This window comes from Fundulus heteroclitus, chromosome 8 (genome assembly GCF_011125445.2).
Source record: "Fundulus heteroclitus isolate FHET01 chromosome 8, MU-UCD_Fhet_4.1, whole genome shotgun sequence".
In the NCBI taxonomy this organism is placed as follows: Eukaryota; Metazoa; Chordata; class Actinopteri; order Cyprinodontiformes; family Fundulidae; genus Fundulus; species Fundulus heteroclitus.
In genome coordinates this window covers 7617688-7635756 of record NC_046368.1, presented here as the reverse complement: position 1 = coordinate 7635756, position 18069 = coordinate 7617688, and the positions used below count along the sequence as shown (strand labels likewise).

At 40.3% G+C, this 18069-nt stretch overlaps 1 protein-coding gene across 1 annotated transcript in view; it reads right to left on the bottom strand.

The window, feature by feature from the left end:
* The window catches only part of si:ch211-196i2.1 (collagen alpha-1(I) chain), a 128344-nt gene that overhangs the window by 85996 nt on the left and 24279 nt on the right, over positions 1-18069 (bottom strand). Inside the window, exons 2-5 of the mRNA XM_036140047.1 lie at positions 9559-9706; positions 7728-7886; positions 6134-6326; positions 2709-2843 (exon numbers count right to left, since the gene is read on the bottom strand). Coding sequence (XP_035995940.1) covers positions 2709-2843; positions 6134-6326; positions 7728-7886; positions 9559-9706 — 635 coding nt within the window. The remainder of the gene's footprint in view (positions 1-2708; positions 2844-6133; positions 6327-7727; positions 7887-9558; positions 9707-18069) is intronic.

Genomic DNA, 18069 nt, shown 5'->3' with positions numbered 1-18069 from the left:
TTTTGAGCTCTGGACGACCAGTAAAGGCTCAAAGGATTTCAAAAAGGGAACTAAAAGTAAAATGTTCCTGAAATGAGTGCATTTGTCCTTGATTTGAGCAGGTAAATAAGATTATTTGCCAATAGAATAAGACGCTTTACCCCTGAAATAAGATAATTATAAATACTGCACTTGAAATAAGATGGTGGAGATGAGTTGTTTCTATTTTAAGGGCAAAAATCTTATTCCATTGGCAGATCATTCAAACATGCCTGATCAAATCAAGGATAAATACACTCATTTCAAGAAAGTTTTACTCACGTTTTGTTCCCTTTTTGCAGTATGGGTATGGTTCTGATTGGGTTTGAGCTTTTTCAGGTGCAATATTAATATTTATAGGGTGGAATAATATAATAAACCACTGAAATGGCTTATTATGTTATGGTTTATTATAATAAATTTAATGTAAATTTCCTCTGATCCTGGGTCAAAATTAAAGATACAGGTGCATACACACCAAAAATAATATTTGTCTCCAGCTGTCTTAGCAGGTGCATCCTTTTTGTAGCCGTCAACAAGCCTAGATATTTGGTTAAATTAAAATTGTTAGGTTCCTGGCACAGAGCCTGGCTCAAAAGCTAAAAGTTCGGCTACTTGAGACAATTCTAACAACAAGTTTGCTGCTTGTTTGGGATCATTGGCTCAGATGGAGGACCCACTTCTGCCTGTGTTTTAACCATCCAGCTGCCGATTTGACGTGAAGTTGAAGGATTTGGAGACGGGCTTCCCTCTTCATCAGTCCATCCACGTGTGGCAATGGGAATTAGCCACATTCCTGACCAATTTCCATTCATCAGAGGATCCAACAGTGGAAACGTTGGCACAAGCAATAATCCCCAAACCCATTTAAATAATGGTTAAAGCAGGTTAACATTAAGCGTCTGGCATGGCCCCTAACTGAACCCTGTGGAAAAGTAGTTTGCTTTGCATTAAAGCTGGGTGAGTGCCAGGAAACAGAGCAATTTAAACTAATTGCCAGTTATAAAGAGAGTTGTCTCATAGACTGTCAGAATTAAGCATCTCAGCCTCAGCTCTGTCAACAGGGCAATGATTTGTCATTCACTCTATAAACATTGCCTTTGTGGAAAAATGGCAAGAAAAAGCCAAGAAAAGCCCCGTTTGGTGTTTGTTGCAACTCATGTAAGCAAACATGAGGGCAAGGTGCGGTAGTCTGATGAGACTAAACATAAAGTGTTTCAGGTAAACCTAATGGCATATGGTGTTGGTAGCATGATGCTGTGGGGGTGTTTTCCTTCAGCATGGGAGAGGAAAACCGGTCAGAGGTGAATGGGAAGACAAGAAGGAGCTGTGAAACAAAGAGGATATTCCTGGAAGAAAAGCTACAAAATACCTGAACACTATGGCAAGCTGATGGAGCCAATTATCGTCCGTACAATAGCGCACAGTTCCAACGTAACATACGTGCGGTGGCATTAACAACGTTTGATGGCGTTTTTTGCATATTATATTATCAGGAGGTTGTCTTTTATGTGCTCAGCCACTAGATTTAAAGGTGTTTTACCCAATAAGAACACTGCAGCACCAGACACAACCAGGACGTCCCTGATCGTTGGGGAAAGGCAAAAAGAAGATGCACCTTCCTTTCTGATCCTGTCTAAATCCTGCTTAGTTCAATAATAAAGTCTGATATTACACAAAACTCACTCTACTTGTTCACTGAATGTTAAAAAGAAATTAAAAGCTAAATAAAATAAACCAGGTCACTTAATAAAGCTGCATTTTCTGTATGCTTTGTATTTATATTCACATGATAATATTTTTAAAAATATTATCATGTATTATATGATAATATATTTTTGCATATATTAATATGCAAAACACGCCACCAAACGTTATTAACGCCACCGCAACGGGCCCTCGCATAAAATACGGGTTGGAACTGCGCGTTATTGTACGGACGATAATTGGCCCCATCGGCTTGCCATAGAACACCTCACTGCCACAGTTTCTACAGATCAACCACACAAACATCTCACACGACGCACATTTAAGTTTATAGTGGGTGGGCACCGATGCCCGAATCAATCACCGTCAGACACCGGACTTGAGGTCTGACAGAATCCGAAACCAGTGGACGAAAAACGAAAAACCACACGAGACTAAACCACGCGTTGGTATATAAAAAATATTGGCAGGCCCACAGCTGGTTATGATCCCCCCCCCCCCCACACACACACACACACACACACCGCTCACACACAGTGAAACCAGAACACCAACAGCTTTGAACTAGTTCAGCGTCCTGCTGAGAGTCCGGCTCCAGCAGAAAACACCGACTCCTCCTCCGGATGCCCGTGCTGGTCCTCCGGGTCACTTGAGGACAGCAAACAATGGTGACGATGTCTGAACTCACACAGACACGCACGCTCATCAGTCTGGATCAAAACCACAGGAGTCTGTACAATTCAGATAAAATCCACAGATTTTTTTTTTCAAATGCTTCTATTAGAGACTATAACATGCTCTCCTGTCGGCGCACCAACTGCAGGAGTCTAAGTGTCTGCCCCGTGGGCGTCGGAGACATCTGGCTTCACCTTAAACACGTCCCAATTACATGCCAGAGCACTTCAGAGTGCATTAAGAGTTATTATAAGTCACGATACAAAGCTTTTTTTTTTTTTGGATCCAATATATTTATCTGTCGTTACCTCCATGGCGCCGTCGGCGCGTGGAGAGCGAGGGGGCTTAGGAGCCGAGCTGCGGCAGCGGGGCGGATGGTGACCGCAGTGGTTCTGGGCGGCATCAGGGTCGTCTAACAGGAAGGCCAGCTGTCGAAGTTCCCCCTGCAGGGAGAGAGACGCGAAGAATGCAGCGTAAAATCACACGGCGGCATCAGATGGAAGAAAAGAAAAGCCAAAACCCGGACCCCTGCCTCCCAAAAAGGCCTCTGCAGGTTCATGCAAGGTCACGGTGCAGAGATCAGATCTATGGTGGTGGTTCTCAGCATCAGGATGCAATAAGAATTAGGGCTGGACGATATAGAAAAAAAGCATACTGATAAAATAGCAAACATATTGTATCGGTATAGATAATTATCAACAAATTCAAAACAGATTTTAAGTGCAGCCCTGGTCATTTTATACTGTTACTTAGTGGCCTATTTTTAGATTTTAGCCAACTTTTTACCAAAACTACAAGTATTTAAAAAATAAAAAGAATGCGTGCTCTCTGAACTCTATGAAGGGGGCGGAGCTTGGTTCCTGGGTCTGCGTTGTGATTGGTTGGGAGGATGTAATGACTGTAATATTAACCTACACGATAGGCTAGAATGCAAAAAGAAGGAAAACTTTTATTCTATGGAACTTTTTATTGACCCTTTTTTTCTATCGATCGATATCTATTGTTACTGAATTATCGTCCAGTCCTAGTAAGAATCACTCCGAATGTACAAAAACAGCAAATTACACATGATCATATTTCAACAAAGATGCAAACTAAACGAAAAACCTTGGTGAGACTAACCTTTAGGTACTTTCTATATAATTTAACCCCCTAGGAGTCCTTTTATTCAGTGCTTCACCTCATTGAGTGTTGTCAAGACGCCGATGATGGACATAGTAGAGATCAGGTCCTCTGGGCGAGACTCCAGCTCCCTTCCAGACCACAAAACAAGGCCCTCAACCATTTAGTTTAGTTGTATCCTTCGCATTAGCGTAGGGCTGAACGATTTTGGAAAATAATCTAATTGCAATTTTTTTTCTTAATATTGCGATTTATCATGTGTTTTAAAATATATACAAACAACAAATCAATTTGTTTCCTCACCATGTGGATTAGTTGCTAAAAGCCCCACAGCATCTAAACTCGAAGGCGTAATGATTGCGTTCTGCCTACTATATATTTCAATCAAGATTGCAGTTTTGACTTTTCTCCGCATTAACCACAAGCAACAAAAAATGGCCTCTAAATAAAGATGTTTGTAAACAAGGACTATTTTAAATGTGAACTTTTAATGTTTCTATTGATCAGAATATTATTCAAGAGAACAGCTTTTAATTTAATTGGACGTCAATCCTTGTTGAACATAAAGTGCAACCAACAAGTAGGTCTATGTATTAAACTGATTGACCTGTACTTAATGCTTTGTATGATTATATAAACTCTAAAACAAGTAATACAATTAGATTATCTCACTGCTGCAACTGTCTTCCCTTCAATGTGGAGGCAAACCCACTTCAAACATTTTACTGACACCTAATGGACGTGTCTAATTCCGTAATTGTTACATAGCCAAAAATTGCAGACCTCTGCGATTTGGAAATTGCGTTTTTTTAAATCACGATTATATTGAAAATGCTATTAATTGTTCAGCCCTACTTTAGCGCCGTGTTAGCCTGAATTATCGAAGCCTCGTTTGATCAGGTCCCATTTCTTTCTGTTGTCTCTAACATCTGTAAGAAGATGCTCTGTCCTGTCTTTTTTTAGGACATAAACATGTGTTCTACATATAACAGCAGCGATGATTATAAAAACTTCAACAGAAAAGATGGTGTCAGCATTTCTCAGAGCGGAAACACTCTGTCCTTGTTGCTCACTAGAAGCATGTCACCGCGTGATGTTTAGGGCAGGCAGAATCCATTTCATCTAATGCTCTGAACAAATCCAGATGCAGGCTTTGTGATCCATTTATGACAGTCACACCGCCTGCTCCGGACCCTCAGGCTGCACTTATTGCTGTAGCAGAAACAGGATATGCATAAAGCAAAGCTGTGTGCCTTATAAGTCATAAAGAAAGTCGTGTTATGAAGAACCTCTTCTGAAGTTTTACCACAAGATGAGGTTACAGTACAAGGGAGGCAAGGATAAACACATTCAAACCTTATCAGCAGTTTTACCCAATCAGTCAATGTTCTTTTTGGGATGAAGGTGTTTAAGGTTGTGGTTAAAGAGATTTTATTTGCAGACTTCATGAAAAGAAACCCTTGGGTTCTAAGGATCAGGGTATTTACTCTGTTTGTGATGAAAGAGAACAGGGCGGGCCACGTTATTTTTTTTTCTCCACGCAGGGAAGGATTAGCAGATTTGCCTGCTCAAACGTAATAAAAATAAACCAGACTTCAAACATATGACACATTAACCTCCAACCTGTTTTCAGATCAAATGGTCCCAGCATCATTTAGCAAGTCTATGTGGTATAATATACAAACTTCTAAGGACATTTTTTTTTAAATATTTATAGATGAAGTCCATTGCTTAAAGTTCTAACTAAGTTCTTAGAGTCTGGATTACATTATGTCTACTTTTACAGTAAAGTGGAACTTTTCACGCATTTTTCTTCTGATGCCAGAAAGCAAAATTAATTGAATTTTTATTGAAATCTGGAAGGGAACATGAAGGGAACAAATTTACCTGAGGCCACTTTTTAAGCACTAAGAAGTTGGTGTTCCTCTCTGAGAGAATATTAATTCTGTTTAAACCTCTTAATTGTTAAAATAATCTCTTTTGACAAGATCTGTCTCTTATTTTGGAAAAACTGACTTTGTAAAATAGTGAAAATAGTAAATAGACTAAATGCATCTGGAGCTTCATCGATCTGCCCGTATCTGCTGTAGCAGCAAACCCAGAGCTGGACTTAGTCTAGTCGATAAAATAGAAATCATATTGATCGATATCCATAATTATCTTCAAATTCAAAACATATATTTTAAGCTCAGCCCTGGCCATTTTATGCTGTTGCTTAACCTATCTTTAGATACAGAACACACAAACACTGAATTCAAACTCAACCCTTTATTCAACCAACTTTTTACCAAAACTACAACCATTTAAAAAATTAAAAAGAACATGTACTCTCTGAATTCTTTGAGGGGGCGGAGCTTAGTGATGGAGCATTCCTGGGTCTGCTTTTTATTGACCCTTTTTATCTATCATCGATATACGTCTATCGATCGATATACAGTATATTGTTATTGAATTATCATCCAGCCTTATCAATATCTTACCTAAAACTAAATTTTAGATTTTTTTCCATGTAAAGAAGCTGAGGTTTGCCCCAAAACTTGAAGTTAACCAGTCATGACTCAAGAAAAGGTTCATTTGAACAGGTTTAAGCAGAACAGTGAAGGCAGCTTACCTCAAATGGAGTTTCGAAGCCCTCAAGGATGCCTCCGACCATGAGGAGCCCATCAGTGCCAATCTCCAGGCCATGATTCACCCACTCTACGCTCTCCAGCAGCGAGCAGTCCACATACAGGCCCAGGTGAGTGGTGGAGACACTGAAAGCCACATGATGCCACTCCCCATCACACAGGCCGCTAACTGGGAACCTAGAACAGAAAAAAGGAAATCAATATCAGGTAAAATAGATCATTTTAAAACCTAACCCTTATATTATCATATTAACTTTAAGAAACAACAAAGACATATTTAGATATTTTCAAACCTGTTTAAAAAACAGGCCATTTCATGTGCTGCAACCGGACTTGTGAGATTTAAGCAACAGTTTTGAGTTGTTCAGTCCACCAGTCTGTTATATTATTTTCAAATTTTTCAAAAATTCTGAATAGTTTCTTTCCATTTTCTTTAAACAATTTCTGATGCATGATGCACAAATTTTTTGACACGGTTAAAATAAAGCAGATATTAAATGAGTTGTGGTCCGTGATCATAACTGGAAGGTTCCCCAATCAAATTCTGCTCAATTAAATTTTATTTATATGGCGCCAATTCATGATACATGTCATCTCAAGGCACTTTCTGAAGTAAAATCCATCAGATCCACCAGGTTGGTCAGAAAGTTTCCTCTCTAAGGAAACCCAGCAGGTTGCATCAAGTCTCTCCAAGCAGCATTCACTCCTCCTGAAAGAGCGTAGAGCCACAGTGGACAGTCGTCTGCATTGTTGATGGCTTTGCAGCAATCCCTCATACTGAGCATGCATGAAGCCCATTTAGCGTAGGGCCAGCTCTGGTGATTCCTGAAAACCAACCATTAAAATACTCCGCCCTTTCTCACTGAGAATAATCCAAATTGCTGGACAAGCACCCCCACAGATTAACAATAAAAAACCCTTTTTGTGCTGACAGTTTAAAAGCAGCCAGTATGCAGTAAGTCACATTGGGCCCATTTCCATGCCTGTTTCTTTTTTACCGCTTGTTGATGAGATGCTCCTCAGATGTTTGTGTTTCCTGAACAGGAAGAACAAGCTAGGACACTTCAATAAATCATTTCACCAAAGACGAGGCTGTAGCCTTTTAGTCATCTTCAAAACAAAATCCCAAGATGCAAACAGATCTCCTGCTTCAGGGCTGTTCACCGCCCTGGATGCACATTTGCATACAGTGAGGAGGAATACAAGACTGAGCATGAGTACTTTTGTTTTTAAACCAATGTTAGAAACACTGACACAGTTTTTGGCAAAAGGATTTAAAGCTGAGGCATGTGCTGCGTCTGCCTGGAGCTGCGTCATTAGCTAAATACAACCAACACTGTAGGTAATTTGGCTGTGAACATTACTTTGTTAGGAACCTGCTTCATAATTGTTGTATATTTTTTCATTTTTATCCATGCCCTACAAAATAAAAGCAGAACAAAATAATTAAATCCTGCAGCCTTTCACCTTTTAAGTAAGAAACTATTTAATTTCAAGGCATTCATTTGTGTTGCATCTTAAGTTTAAAAATCGGCTTTAAAGGGATATTTTTTGATAAACTTCTTCGAGCATACTCACTCGTAATGGCGCTGCTGCGTGCCGATGAAAATAATGGCGTGGGCGCTGATCCGGATCTGCAGCATGATGTGGCTGTCGGGGCTGAGCATGGTGAAGACGCTGTGCTCTTCCCTCTGAAGACTGCGAAGCTGCACCAGTAGACTGAACATGTCTGCAAATCTGTAGATGGGCACAGTCAACACAGGCTGCATGAATGAGGCTTAAAATGCAACATACGGCTAGAAAAAAAATTAAACATCAATGCATTTTACTGGGAGTCCATGTGAAAAACCAGCATACAGTGTAGGGCTTGACGATATGTGGGAAAAAAAGCATATCGATAAAATAGAAATCATATTGATCGACATCGATAATTATCAACAAATTCAAACTTTAACCTTTATTCAACCCACTTCTTACCAAAACATCAAATATTTAAAAAATTAAAGTGTGTACTCTCTGAACTCTTTGAAGGGGCGGGGCATTCCTGGGTCTGCGTTGTGATTGGCTGGGAGGATGTAATGACTGTAATATTAACCTACATGGCTAGCATGCTAAGGGAAGGAAAACTATTATTTTATTGAACTTTTTACTGACCTTTTTTTCTATCACAGATATTCGTCTGTCAATCGATATATATTGTTATTGAATTATCGTCCAGTCCTAATACAGTGGTTCTTAACAGGTATACAGATTTTTCTTACTGAAAGTGTCCCGTGCTGTTTTAGCTGCAGCTGATCGAGAACGCTGCCGTTCGCGTTCTCACTAAAACCAGGAAGACAGAGCAAATCCCCCCGGTTCTAAAGTTCCTACACTGGTTTCCTGTAGCTCAGATAATAGACTTTAAAATACTTCTGTTAGTTTATAAATCCCTGAACGGCTAAGCACCAAATTACATTAAAGACCTGTTGCTGCTGTATCAACCCTCCAGACCACTCAGATCTTCTGGTTCCGGTCTACTCTGCAGACCCAGAACCAAACATGGAGAAGCAGCGTTGAGTTCCTATGCTCCACAAATCTGGAACAAACTCCCAGAAAGCTGCAAAACCGACAAAACTCTGAGTTATAAACCCACCCGTTTAGAGTTGCTTTCTACCCATAATAACAGGAAAATTGACCAACATGTTTTCCTTGATAAAATTTAACGTTTGTTACTGGTCTTACAACCGGTGACCGTTTTTATGTGTTTATGATGTTTTTATGTTTTCATGATGTAAAGCACTTTGAACTGCCTTGCTACTGGAATGTGCTACAAATAAACTTGACTTGACTTTTAGTCAGCCTACTTTTAGTCAGATTCCCCTAAATAAATCCCAATGCAAGCATCGTTCAGTCCTAAAAATGTGGATTATGACAACTGCAGCTTGCTAATGAATGGCCGTCCACCTAAACTGACAGGTCTTGCAAGAGGCCAATATTGACTGTGGAAGAGCTGTATAAATCCACAGTTCAGGTGGTTCAATAGGCAATATGAAAAATGTTCCATAAAATAAAATGTGAATTAGGCATGCTTCCATCCACTGGTCCATTTTGACCAAGCCTCAGCTTTTTTGAAACACTGATATTAACTTTGCTGTAATTGTAGCAAACAATGTGATTCTACAAAGCATTTAGTCAGAGCAGGTCAAACTTTCTCTAATAAAAAAAATAACATTTTAAATCCATAAATAATTTTCCTCTCACTTTTCTATTGTGCTCTACGTTATGTTGGTTTATGCTTAAAATCCCAATAATATACATTTGAGTGTATTACAATGTAACAAAAGGCTGCATCGCATAACTTAAAGGGGTATGAATACTTTTGCAAGGCCTTGTGGACCACAGTAGGTTCTTTAAATCTCAAGAAACAAACCTGTCACTGAAGATCTGCTCCAGGGGCAGAGTTAAGGTGGAGTACTGTCCAACTCTGATCACCGGACACCTTCCACCTTCGACAGTCATGGAGGAGTTACTGCGCTCGGACACCTGAAGAGAAAGCTCCTGCAGAATATCCACCTCTTCTGCAGGGAGACAGAAAGACATGGAGATCTCAGAACATCAGCTGGTTCTCTGATTGAATGGCCAGTGCTGCCCATCTATTAAGCTTATAAAAACATGAAACACAGGACATGTTAAATGAACTATGTGCATGCTCTGTGGATGAAAATAAACCTTTAATACCCTGCAAGACACTGGTGCAATCCTTGGGAAATTGTATCACAGCAATAACGATAATAACAATAAAGCATTGCAAAGGTGGTGTTTAAGAAACAGAAAAAAACAGGACCTCAACAATGAGGAACAGCTATGTCTTCAAAAGTTAAACTCTTCATAGTCCTTCCCGAGAGTCAAACTGCCTGTAATAAAATGCCAAAGATGGTCCAAAAGTGGGTGGGGCTTGGTGCAGAGCCACACCCACCCTCCCAGATTTTACACACTACTGATAAATCACTTTTCTCTTTACAGGAAAAACAGTCAGCTCTTTGGAAAGCTATTGGATTCAACTTTAACATGTGACAGATAACTGGCATGAAGGCAAATCTCTTTGCCAAAACGTTTTGAGCAGCGTGCTGGTCAACCAGAGTGCAGGCTCGCTAAATGAGCCTAGCAAATTAGACAGCTAATATTAGCTTTACTTCACTGAAAGGCAAGAAGCTGTACTAATCTGCCCATTTAGTAAATAAATAATTGTAGTATTTTTTAATAAATAATTTTACTAAATCTGACAGGTGTTTCTAAATTCAGCCTTTGTGTACAGCTCTTAAACAATCTACGGTCAGTGACTTCTAATTTTATTTGGCCATTTGTGACAGATGTAGCATTTAATTCTTATTTAATTGTTATTAATCATCATTTTAGCTGTAACTATGTAAAAATTGTTGCTTTCTGGTTAAAAAGATACGAAATGGTGCTACACCTTTCTCAGTAGAATACAATGAAGACATCCAAAAGTTTCTGGCACTGCTTCACTGAACTGAGAGGGTCAAATATCTGGTTAAGTTTCAGTAAAAAAAACTTTATTAGCTGACCAGAACGCTTCGCATCGTATGACCCAGATGAAGAAACAAGCCGAATCGGGTTGGTCAGCTATTAAAGTTGCTTCGTAGCACTTAATGCCATGAAACTAGGGTGTTTGACGTGACGTCATCAGTGATCCTTCTGGGTCTGAAAGTAGCTCCTTTAAGGTTAGAGCCGCGTTAACCCTAACCCAACATCACAGGTGGAACAATAAAACCATTACAGCGCTAATAAATGAGGGCACAACTCAATGAGGACCAAATTACGCCATTAACAGTCCTTTTTCTGGATTTATGGAGATCATTGCAGCCCTGGCACATTCAACATTTCACAGTCCACACTGGGGTCCTGAAAACCGCCTTGGGAGCCACTAGAATTGAGAACATCTGTGAGCCACATCACCCACCAGTCTGCTGGCACTTAGAGAAACCACAGCATGCTGCGAACACACCACTCACTTAAAGGCCAACCACAATCTGCCGTGCAGCCGGCTTTTAAAAGGATTCCTTTTAGCCACAGTGCCACACGTTGTTATACCTCATCCCCCCCACACTGGCTGATTTCCTGTCACTGGTTGCAAGTTATATGCAAGCCTTTTATTTTTACCCCCAGAGAGCAGCTAAAGTGCCATTCATCATGTGGAGCCCACAGGTGTCTTCCTTGAATAGCTGCTTTCAGACGGTCATGAACGCAGCTCCTCATTATATCTGGAGAAAGTGAGTCACCGCTGCAGAGCGCGAGTGGGAGACCGGTGCCGATGTTCCACCGACCTGACAACTGACAGGGACCCGTCTGAACAGAAACGCCGACGGCATTATGTAAGACGTGGATCTAAGATTATTAGGGTGATGCGTTTGAGCGCCGTGGAAGAAAAAACATCTAGCATTGTCAGAGGGATCTGCGCGCCGACTTAAAGAAAGCACTTATTAAAAATCCCCTCAGGGTCCCAGCGGCTACAGTATGAACATGTTTCAGGCTGACGCTGGACCGCCGCCAAGCAGCGCAGAGGCAGATCAGGCCCGACTCCTGTCAGGCGTGTTTTTAAAGAAATGAGCCCGCATCTGTCAGCCCCCTTTAGAAGCTCATTATCTCTTCCTGCTATTAAAGCGAGTAAACTCTCTGGTCCACTGAGCGCTGAAACTCTGCTGCCAGGAGGAAACTCAACTTTTCTGATGAGCCTAAACAAAGAAAGAGCATCAGTGCTGACTGGACATCGACTCTGACTCTTAATTAGCAGCTGCGAGGGGCCGTGCGTACTGCACAACGTGCTGTGGTTGATTGTGACTGCAGTTAAAGTATGTTGCAAAATAGATCCCCATTTATCCTGGCCTCTGTTCAAAATGGGAAAGACAACAGAACATGCATCGGGAAATGGGTAGAAGGAAACAGCTTCTCGCCTAAACTTCATTTAGCTACAATCTGATTATAAGCTAATTGCCCGTTTACAGCTTTCTTCTGTTTTTGCTTTTTCATCACATCTGAACCATAGAATCAGACAGAGATCAACTGAGTGAATAGGAAACGCTGCTCGCACATGTTGGTGAGGGAAGGAGATTAATGAACACAGAGGGGCTGACTTAAGACAAGAGCAAACACCTAACCAAAATGAGATAATTAGAGAAATAAAATAAAGACACAGGGAAGAGAACACAAGAAATAAGGGAGAGGGTAAACCTAAAAGAATGAAATAATAAAACACCTAAAAGATTATGAAAGCAGAGGCATAAAAAAAACCAAAACTATCCTAATAGTAATATTTTCATTAAAAGAATAAAATGTCTGTTGAAGAACTGAGATTTTTAGATCATGTTAATCCAATAGTTTTTTTTTTTGTTTTTGTTTTTTTTGCACAAATGTCTTATTAAATTAAAGGCAAACCAAGTTTTTGGGGTTGAAATCTTGTGGCTGAGCAACAGGAACCAAGCTTGCATCTGTATAAAAGCTGCAGAATATTTGTGGTCCTGATACTATTTAAAGGCAGAGTAAATAAAAAGGTTAAGACAAAAATACAATGTCTTGGAACAAAAATTTTCAATTCTATGATTTCTATTTTTTTTTTCAATCAAACCGTTGCCCAAATCCTGGAGAGCAGATATGTATATTATTCTTGAACTGTGGTTTGGGGCGGTACAAAAATCATTCCATTGACTTCTGAGGCGCACTGTGGACACCCCCTTATCTAGAAGGATTGTGCAAATGGGAATAGTTTAAACAGCAGCAGCTGTGTGTAAACTTTTCAGCTATTGGGCAAAAATTGTTCAACTAAAACCGCTCGACGGCCAAAAAATCTATACAAATAAATAACATAAGTATATTAAACTGTATTTGGCCCATTTTATTAAATTAATTCCAATCAGACTTTAATGCACCAAATTATTGTTAAAAAAACAATGTTTTGTGTTGTCCTGAGCATTCAATTAAACATTCAATTGTAAGATTTTAACTTGTCTATAATAAATTTACCCCAACTAAAAGTGAAAAGTTTCCATCTGCAAAAAGCCACCAGCGTCATATCTTTCATGAGATTCTATTGGAGGGCCGCACAAAATCAGCGCAGGGGCCACAAATGGCACCCCTGCTCTGCACCTTAAGCTATAGGAGAAAACCAAATGCTTTCTTCTAAAAAAAATAGGGGATTTCTAGTGCCAATAGATGTGGAGGTTGCAATATATAACAACAGGAGAGAAAACAGTTTTAAACACTAGACATATGCATAATACATCCATCCAGGGGTACACCCTGGACAGGTCACCAGTCCATCATAGGGCTAACAACCATTCACACACCTGAGGGCAATTTAGAGAGACCGATTAACCTATAAGTAATGTTTTTGGACTGTGAGAGGAAGCCAGAGTACCAGGAGAGAACCGACACCTTCACAGGGAGAACATGCAGACTTCATGTAGATGACTTCAAGCAGGGATTAAGACCCAGGACCTTCTTGCTGCAAGGCAACAGTGCTACCAACCGTGCCGCTGAGCCACTAATGTTACATAATTGTGCACCCAATTTACTTAATCTAACAACATATCATAGATTGACACTCAGCACGTTTTATTGAAAGAAATGATTACATGAAAGCTAAATAAACACGAAGCTCTGAAGGTTTCTGTGCTAAAGTCTGAACAGATTCGCATTTGTGCTGCACGGATCACCTGATGTTCATTTCTGTCAGGCTTCCATGAATCGCTGCCAGAAGCGTTTATTCCAGGATGCGATCAGTTTTAGACAACTTCCCAGGCTGTGATTTTGGATTCCATGATTGTGAGATGGTTATTCTCCAAAGCTTTCTTTAACAGACAAATTTTAGAACTGCCTTACTGCAAACTTCATTTTAAACACCCGTTCACCCGCCATCTACCTTCCATTCTACAGCCAATATAATCACAACAACATTACAAAGGCTTTCTCACTGAGGCCTCTGATTAGTTGTCGGTTTATTTAGGAATGCATCTATTTTCTACCACCAATACCAACAACATTACGACCATAAAAGAACTGTTATGGTGCTAATTATCAAAAAAGGCTCAAGTTGCTATATTAATTTCAGTAAAATTTTATTCATATAGTACCAATTCACAACATGTCATCTCAAGGCACTTTCCAAAGTCAGATTCCATCAGATCCTCCAGATAGATTGGTCAGAAAGTTTCCTCTCTAGGGAAACCCAGCAGGTTGCATCAAGTCTCTCCAAGCAGCATTCACTCCTCCTGAAAGAGCGTAGAGCCACAGTGGACAGTCGTCTGCATTGTTGATGGCTTTGCAGCAATCCCTCATACTGAGCATGCATGAAGCGACAGTGGAGAGGAAAACTCCCCTTTAACAGGGAGGAGAACCTCCAGCAGAACCAGAACCAGGCTCCAGGAGTACTTTCTATGTTAGATGGTAATAGAGGATGATCTGCCTCCCCTGATGATGTCACAGCTAACAGAACGCCAGACCAGGTGTACCTTCTATGAAACGAAAAAAAGAACAAAACGTTAAAAGTTAAAATAACAACAAACAATGCAGATTGGAGAGCAGTAGGAGAAATCAGCAGAGTGAGAGAAATAGACCCTGATGTCCTCCAGCAGCCTAAACCTATAGCAGCATAACTATAGAGGTAGCTAAGGGTAACATGAGCCACTCTGACTATAAGTTTTGTCAAAAAGGAAAGTTTTAAGATTAGTCTTAAAAGTAGACAGGGTGTCTGCCTCACGGACCAAAACTGGTCCAAATGATCAGTAATTTATAGCCTGTGAAAATGTGCTGCTCTGCTCATCTTCAGTAATCCCCACTTGTGTGGGATCCTGCGCCCTCAAGAAAAACCTTGAAACATTCTGACACGTTTATAGTCCTGAAAATTCTGCAATCAGAGGATGAAGCCAAGATGTTTTTTTATTATTATTTGAAGGTATTTATCTAATAGGTCATTTCCTCTAGAGGATTTCCTCTTAATCTCCTGATTTAAGGAATTGAATCAACCTTAATTTATACAGTTGTGCCATTAACCAGTTGAGGCCAGAACCCTCGACACACCAGATAACAACAATGCGAGCATTATGGGCCTCCAGCTGGCGTCTACCACAGGCAGGTGAAAGGGGCCGGTGGTTTTATGGAGCTTAAGCAGCACAACAGGGAGGTTTCTCCACCAAACAAGGTCCCATCAGGTGTGGCCGTTCACAGCAGCTAGAAAAACATTTCAGAACCCGTCACCGGCTGGTAGGCGGCACAAAGGAGGCTCTGAGCGACGTCCGGTGGTAATATACCCACCCCAACAAGACTAAAATGGACATTCTGGGCATGTATCATGCATCTGTGCAGGATCACGGTTCAGCCACCATTAAAAAATAACCTGTTCAGTACCAAGTTAAGCATCCAGAAGTTCTGCCCCAATTTGGATGTAGTTTGGTCCACATGAAGACCAGCAACGGATGGTCCAAGGATTATCATCTCTGCAAACTGGGACATCTACTTGCTCCTCTCAGTAAAGTCAAAAGGGTGTATTTATTTTCAGTAACTGGAGGTCTAATGTGAAGCTCATATGATGCCGATTTATTACAAATCTTTACATTTCTCACATTTATTGTTGACGGTTACAGCTCAGAAAACCCAACCATGGCTGTTCACACAGTGTTGTACCCAAGCATAGCCGGGGTAAGTTGAGTGGAAGGAAAAAAAGTGTTGATCATGATGAAATAAAGTTATACGCACCGAGCGTCCATCCTGATAGTGTATTAATCATCCTTTTTGAGACTAAATAGAACCTCAGCAACGGGCGTGATGAGCAGATATAAGCAGATGTGGCGCCATCTACAGGCGGGACCGCAGAACAATCAGGAAGCCAGATGACGACTACTAAATCACTAATAAATAATACCGGACCGAGCCTGACCCTCTGCAATGCCTCGCGGTAAAGCAGGAGCTTGAGGTTATCGAAGACCAACCGTTATTAATCAAATAAACCGATATACAGCAACTCTAAGAGCCTCATATCAGAACATCATGGAGAAATTAATTTTGCGTTCATTAACGGAAACAGGGACACAGCATCAAGGTAACAACCGATCAATCAATTGATCCATTTATAATGTTTGTACTTCAGACTGTAGAGGCTAAGAAGAGCATTGCTATCTCTATCACAGTATTAATAAGGATGTTTACTCACATTAATCAACTTTAGCTTATGCTTCAGTGAACACCAACATCCATACTGTATTCCCAGCACTATTTCAGTATTTTCCCTCTTGGAATCATATTATTTTGTGTTTTTTTTTTTTTTTACACCGGTTCTTGAACCTTTCTTTATTGTTTCCACACTTTGCTGGGAGATGCTAACAGCTGTTAGCTGCTTCCTTGTTTATCCCCTGCTGCACACACGCAATGACGTACTTCCGTTATAATTATAAATAAAGACAAGCGGCTTTTTTTACTAACATATTGAGCAAAAGCAAAGCATAAAACACCAAAATAACAACTGATAGACCAGCAGGACGTGATTCTCTTTCAGAAAAACCTTGTACGTAACCACAGTAAGCTACTGACGTATAAATAAAAAAAAACAGTCATATAACGTGGCTTTGCATCTTTAAGTTATGTTTTGCTCTCATGCATCAGGGTTGACTCTGTAAAGGGAAGCTGCCTTTTTTTGCTCCATGATCTGTTCAGTCCAGTTTATGAGGATGATGAAGTTGCAGTTTGTATTGTTCTTTTTTTTTGATGTTCCTCTGCTTTTCTCAGTGTTTTTGCCTTTTCCCTTTTTTAATTCAGAGATTTTTGTGTTTGTCATTAAGTTAATGCCCCCCTATTTGAAAAACTAGCAGAAATAAATGGATAAAATGTACATCCTTTAGCATTGTAATAGTGTACTGTTATCCTCGTTTGACCCGTTTAGTGCCGTAACAGCCTGATCGTTGGATATTTTGTGTCCAACATGTTGGACCATCTGTCTGTTTTTGATGACTCGACCGATTTGCACGTTCGCAATGATAACTCTTCAGCTGCAAAATGCTTTTATGATGATGATCAAAGTTTATTTCTGTGTGATGGTTTCTTAAGGGGACATCAAATGAGGTAATCTAGTTGCTGGAACATGTTTTCTTGCTCTGCATGCATATAAAAACCTTCTGGGAATCCTTTTTTTCCTGACTTTTATCATTTATCCACCGTCACATAACTCTGACCAACCCAGAGAATTTCTTGCGTATCACAAACGATCTGTTTTGTTGTGTCTGGAGACCGTGCGTCACAATCAGACTTTCAGTACAAAGTGCAAAAAAAAAAAAAAAAAAAAAAAAAAAAACATCATCAACAACGGCATTATTTTCATTTTTCACACTAGCGGTAAATTCGCCGTGATACGCGGGACTCCTGCAGGAGACATAACTGAGCAGGAGGAGCGCAACCACTGCTCTGTGTTAAATGAACGACCCGCCGTCTGGCTGCAGTGCATTTTGCATGATGCATTTAGCACATTATTTTTAGGGGTGGTGGGGGGGTTTTACAAGCTGCTATTAAAGTTACAAGCATCGCGATTTAATAAAAAAAAAGTTGTTTGGGCCATTCTGGGCAACAGTTTTAAAACAAACATGGCAGATTAAACCGTCTGCTACACTGTCAAATGACCCAATCGTCAGGGTGTGACAGAAGTGCTCTGAAGTACGACAGGTAGAGATAAACTACAGGGCTTCGATGGATGCTTATTAATGCTTAATAAGCATCAGAACAGACAACACCTGGACTCTTAAACGCCCTGAAGTTGGATCAAGGTGCCGATCTGCTATGCTTTTACTTTATATGTGGATGTTTCCACAAACTGATTGTTTGCTTAATTAATGCTTTGTCTGCCTTTTCATGTGCCGACTCTGTGCAGCTCAACAAATCAGTT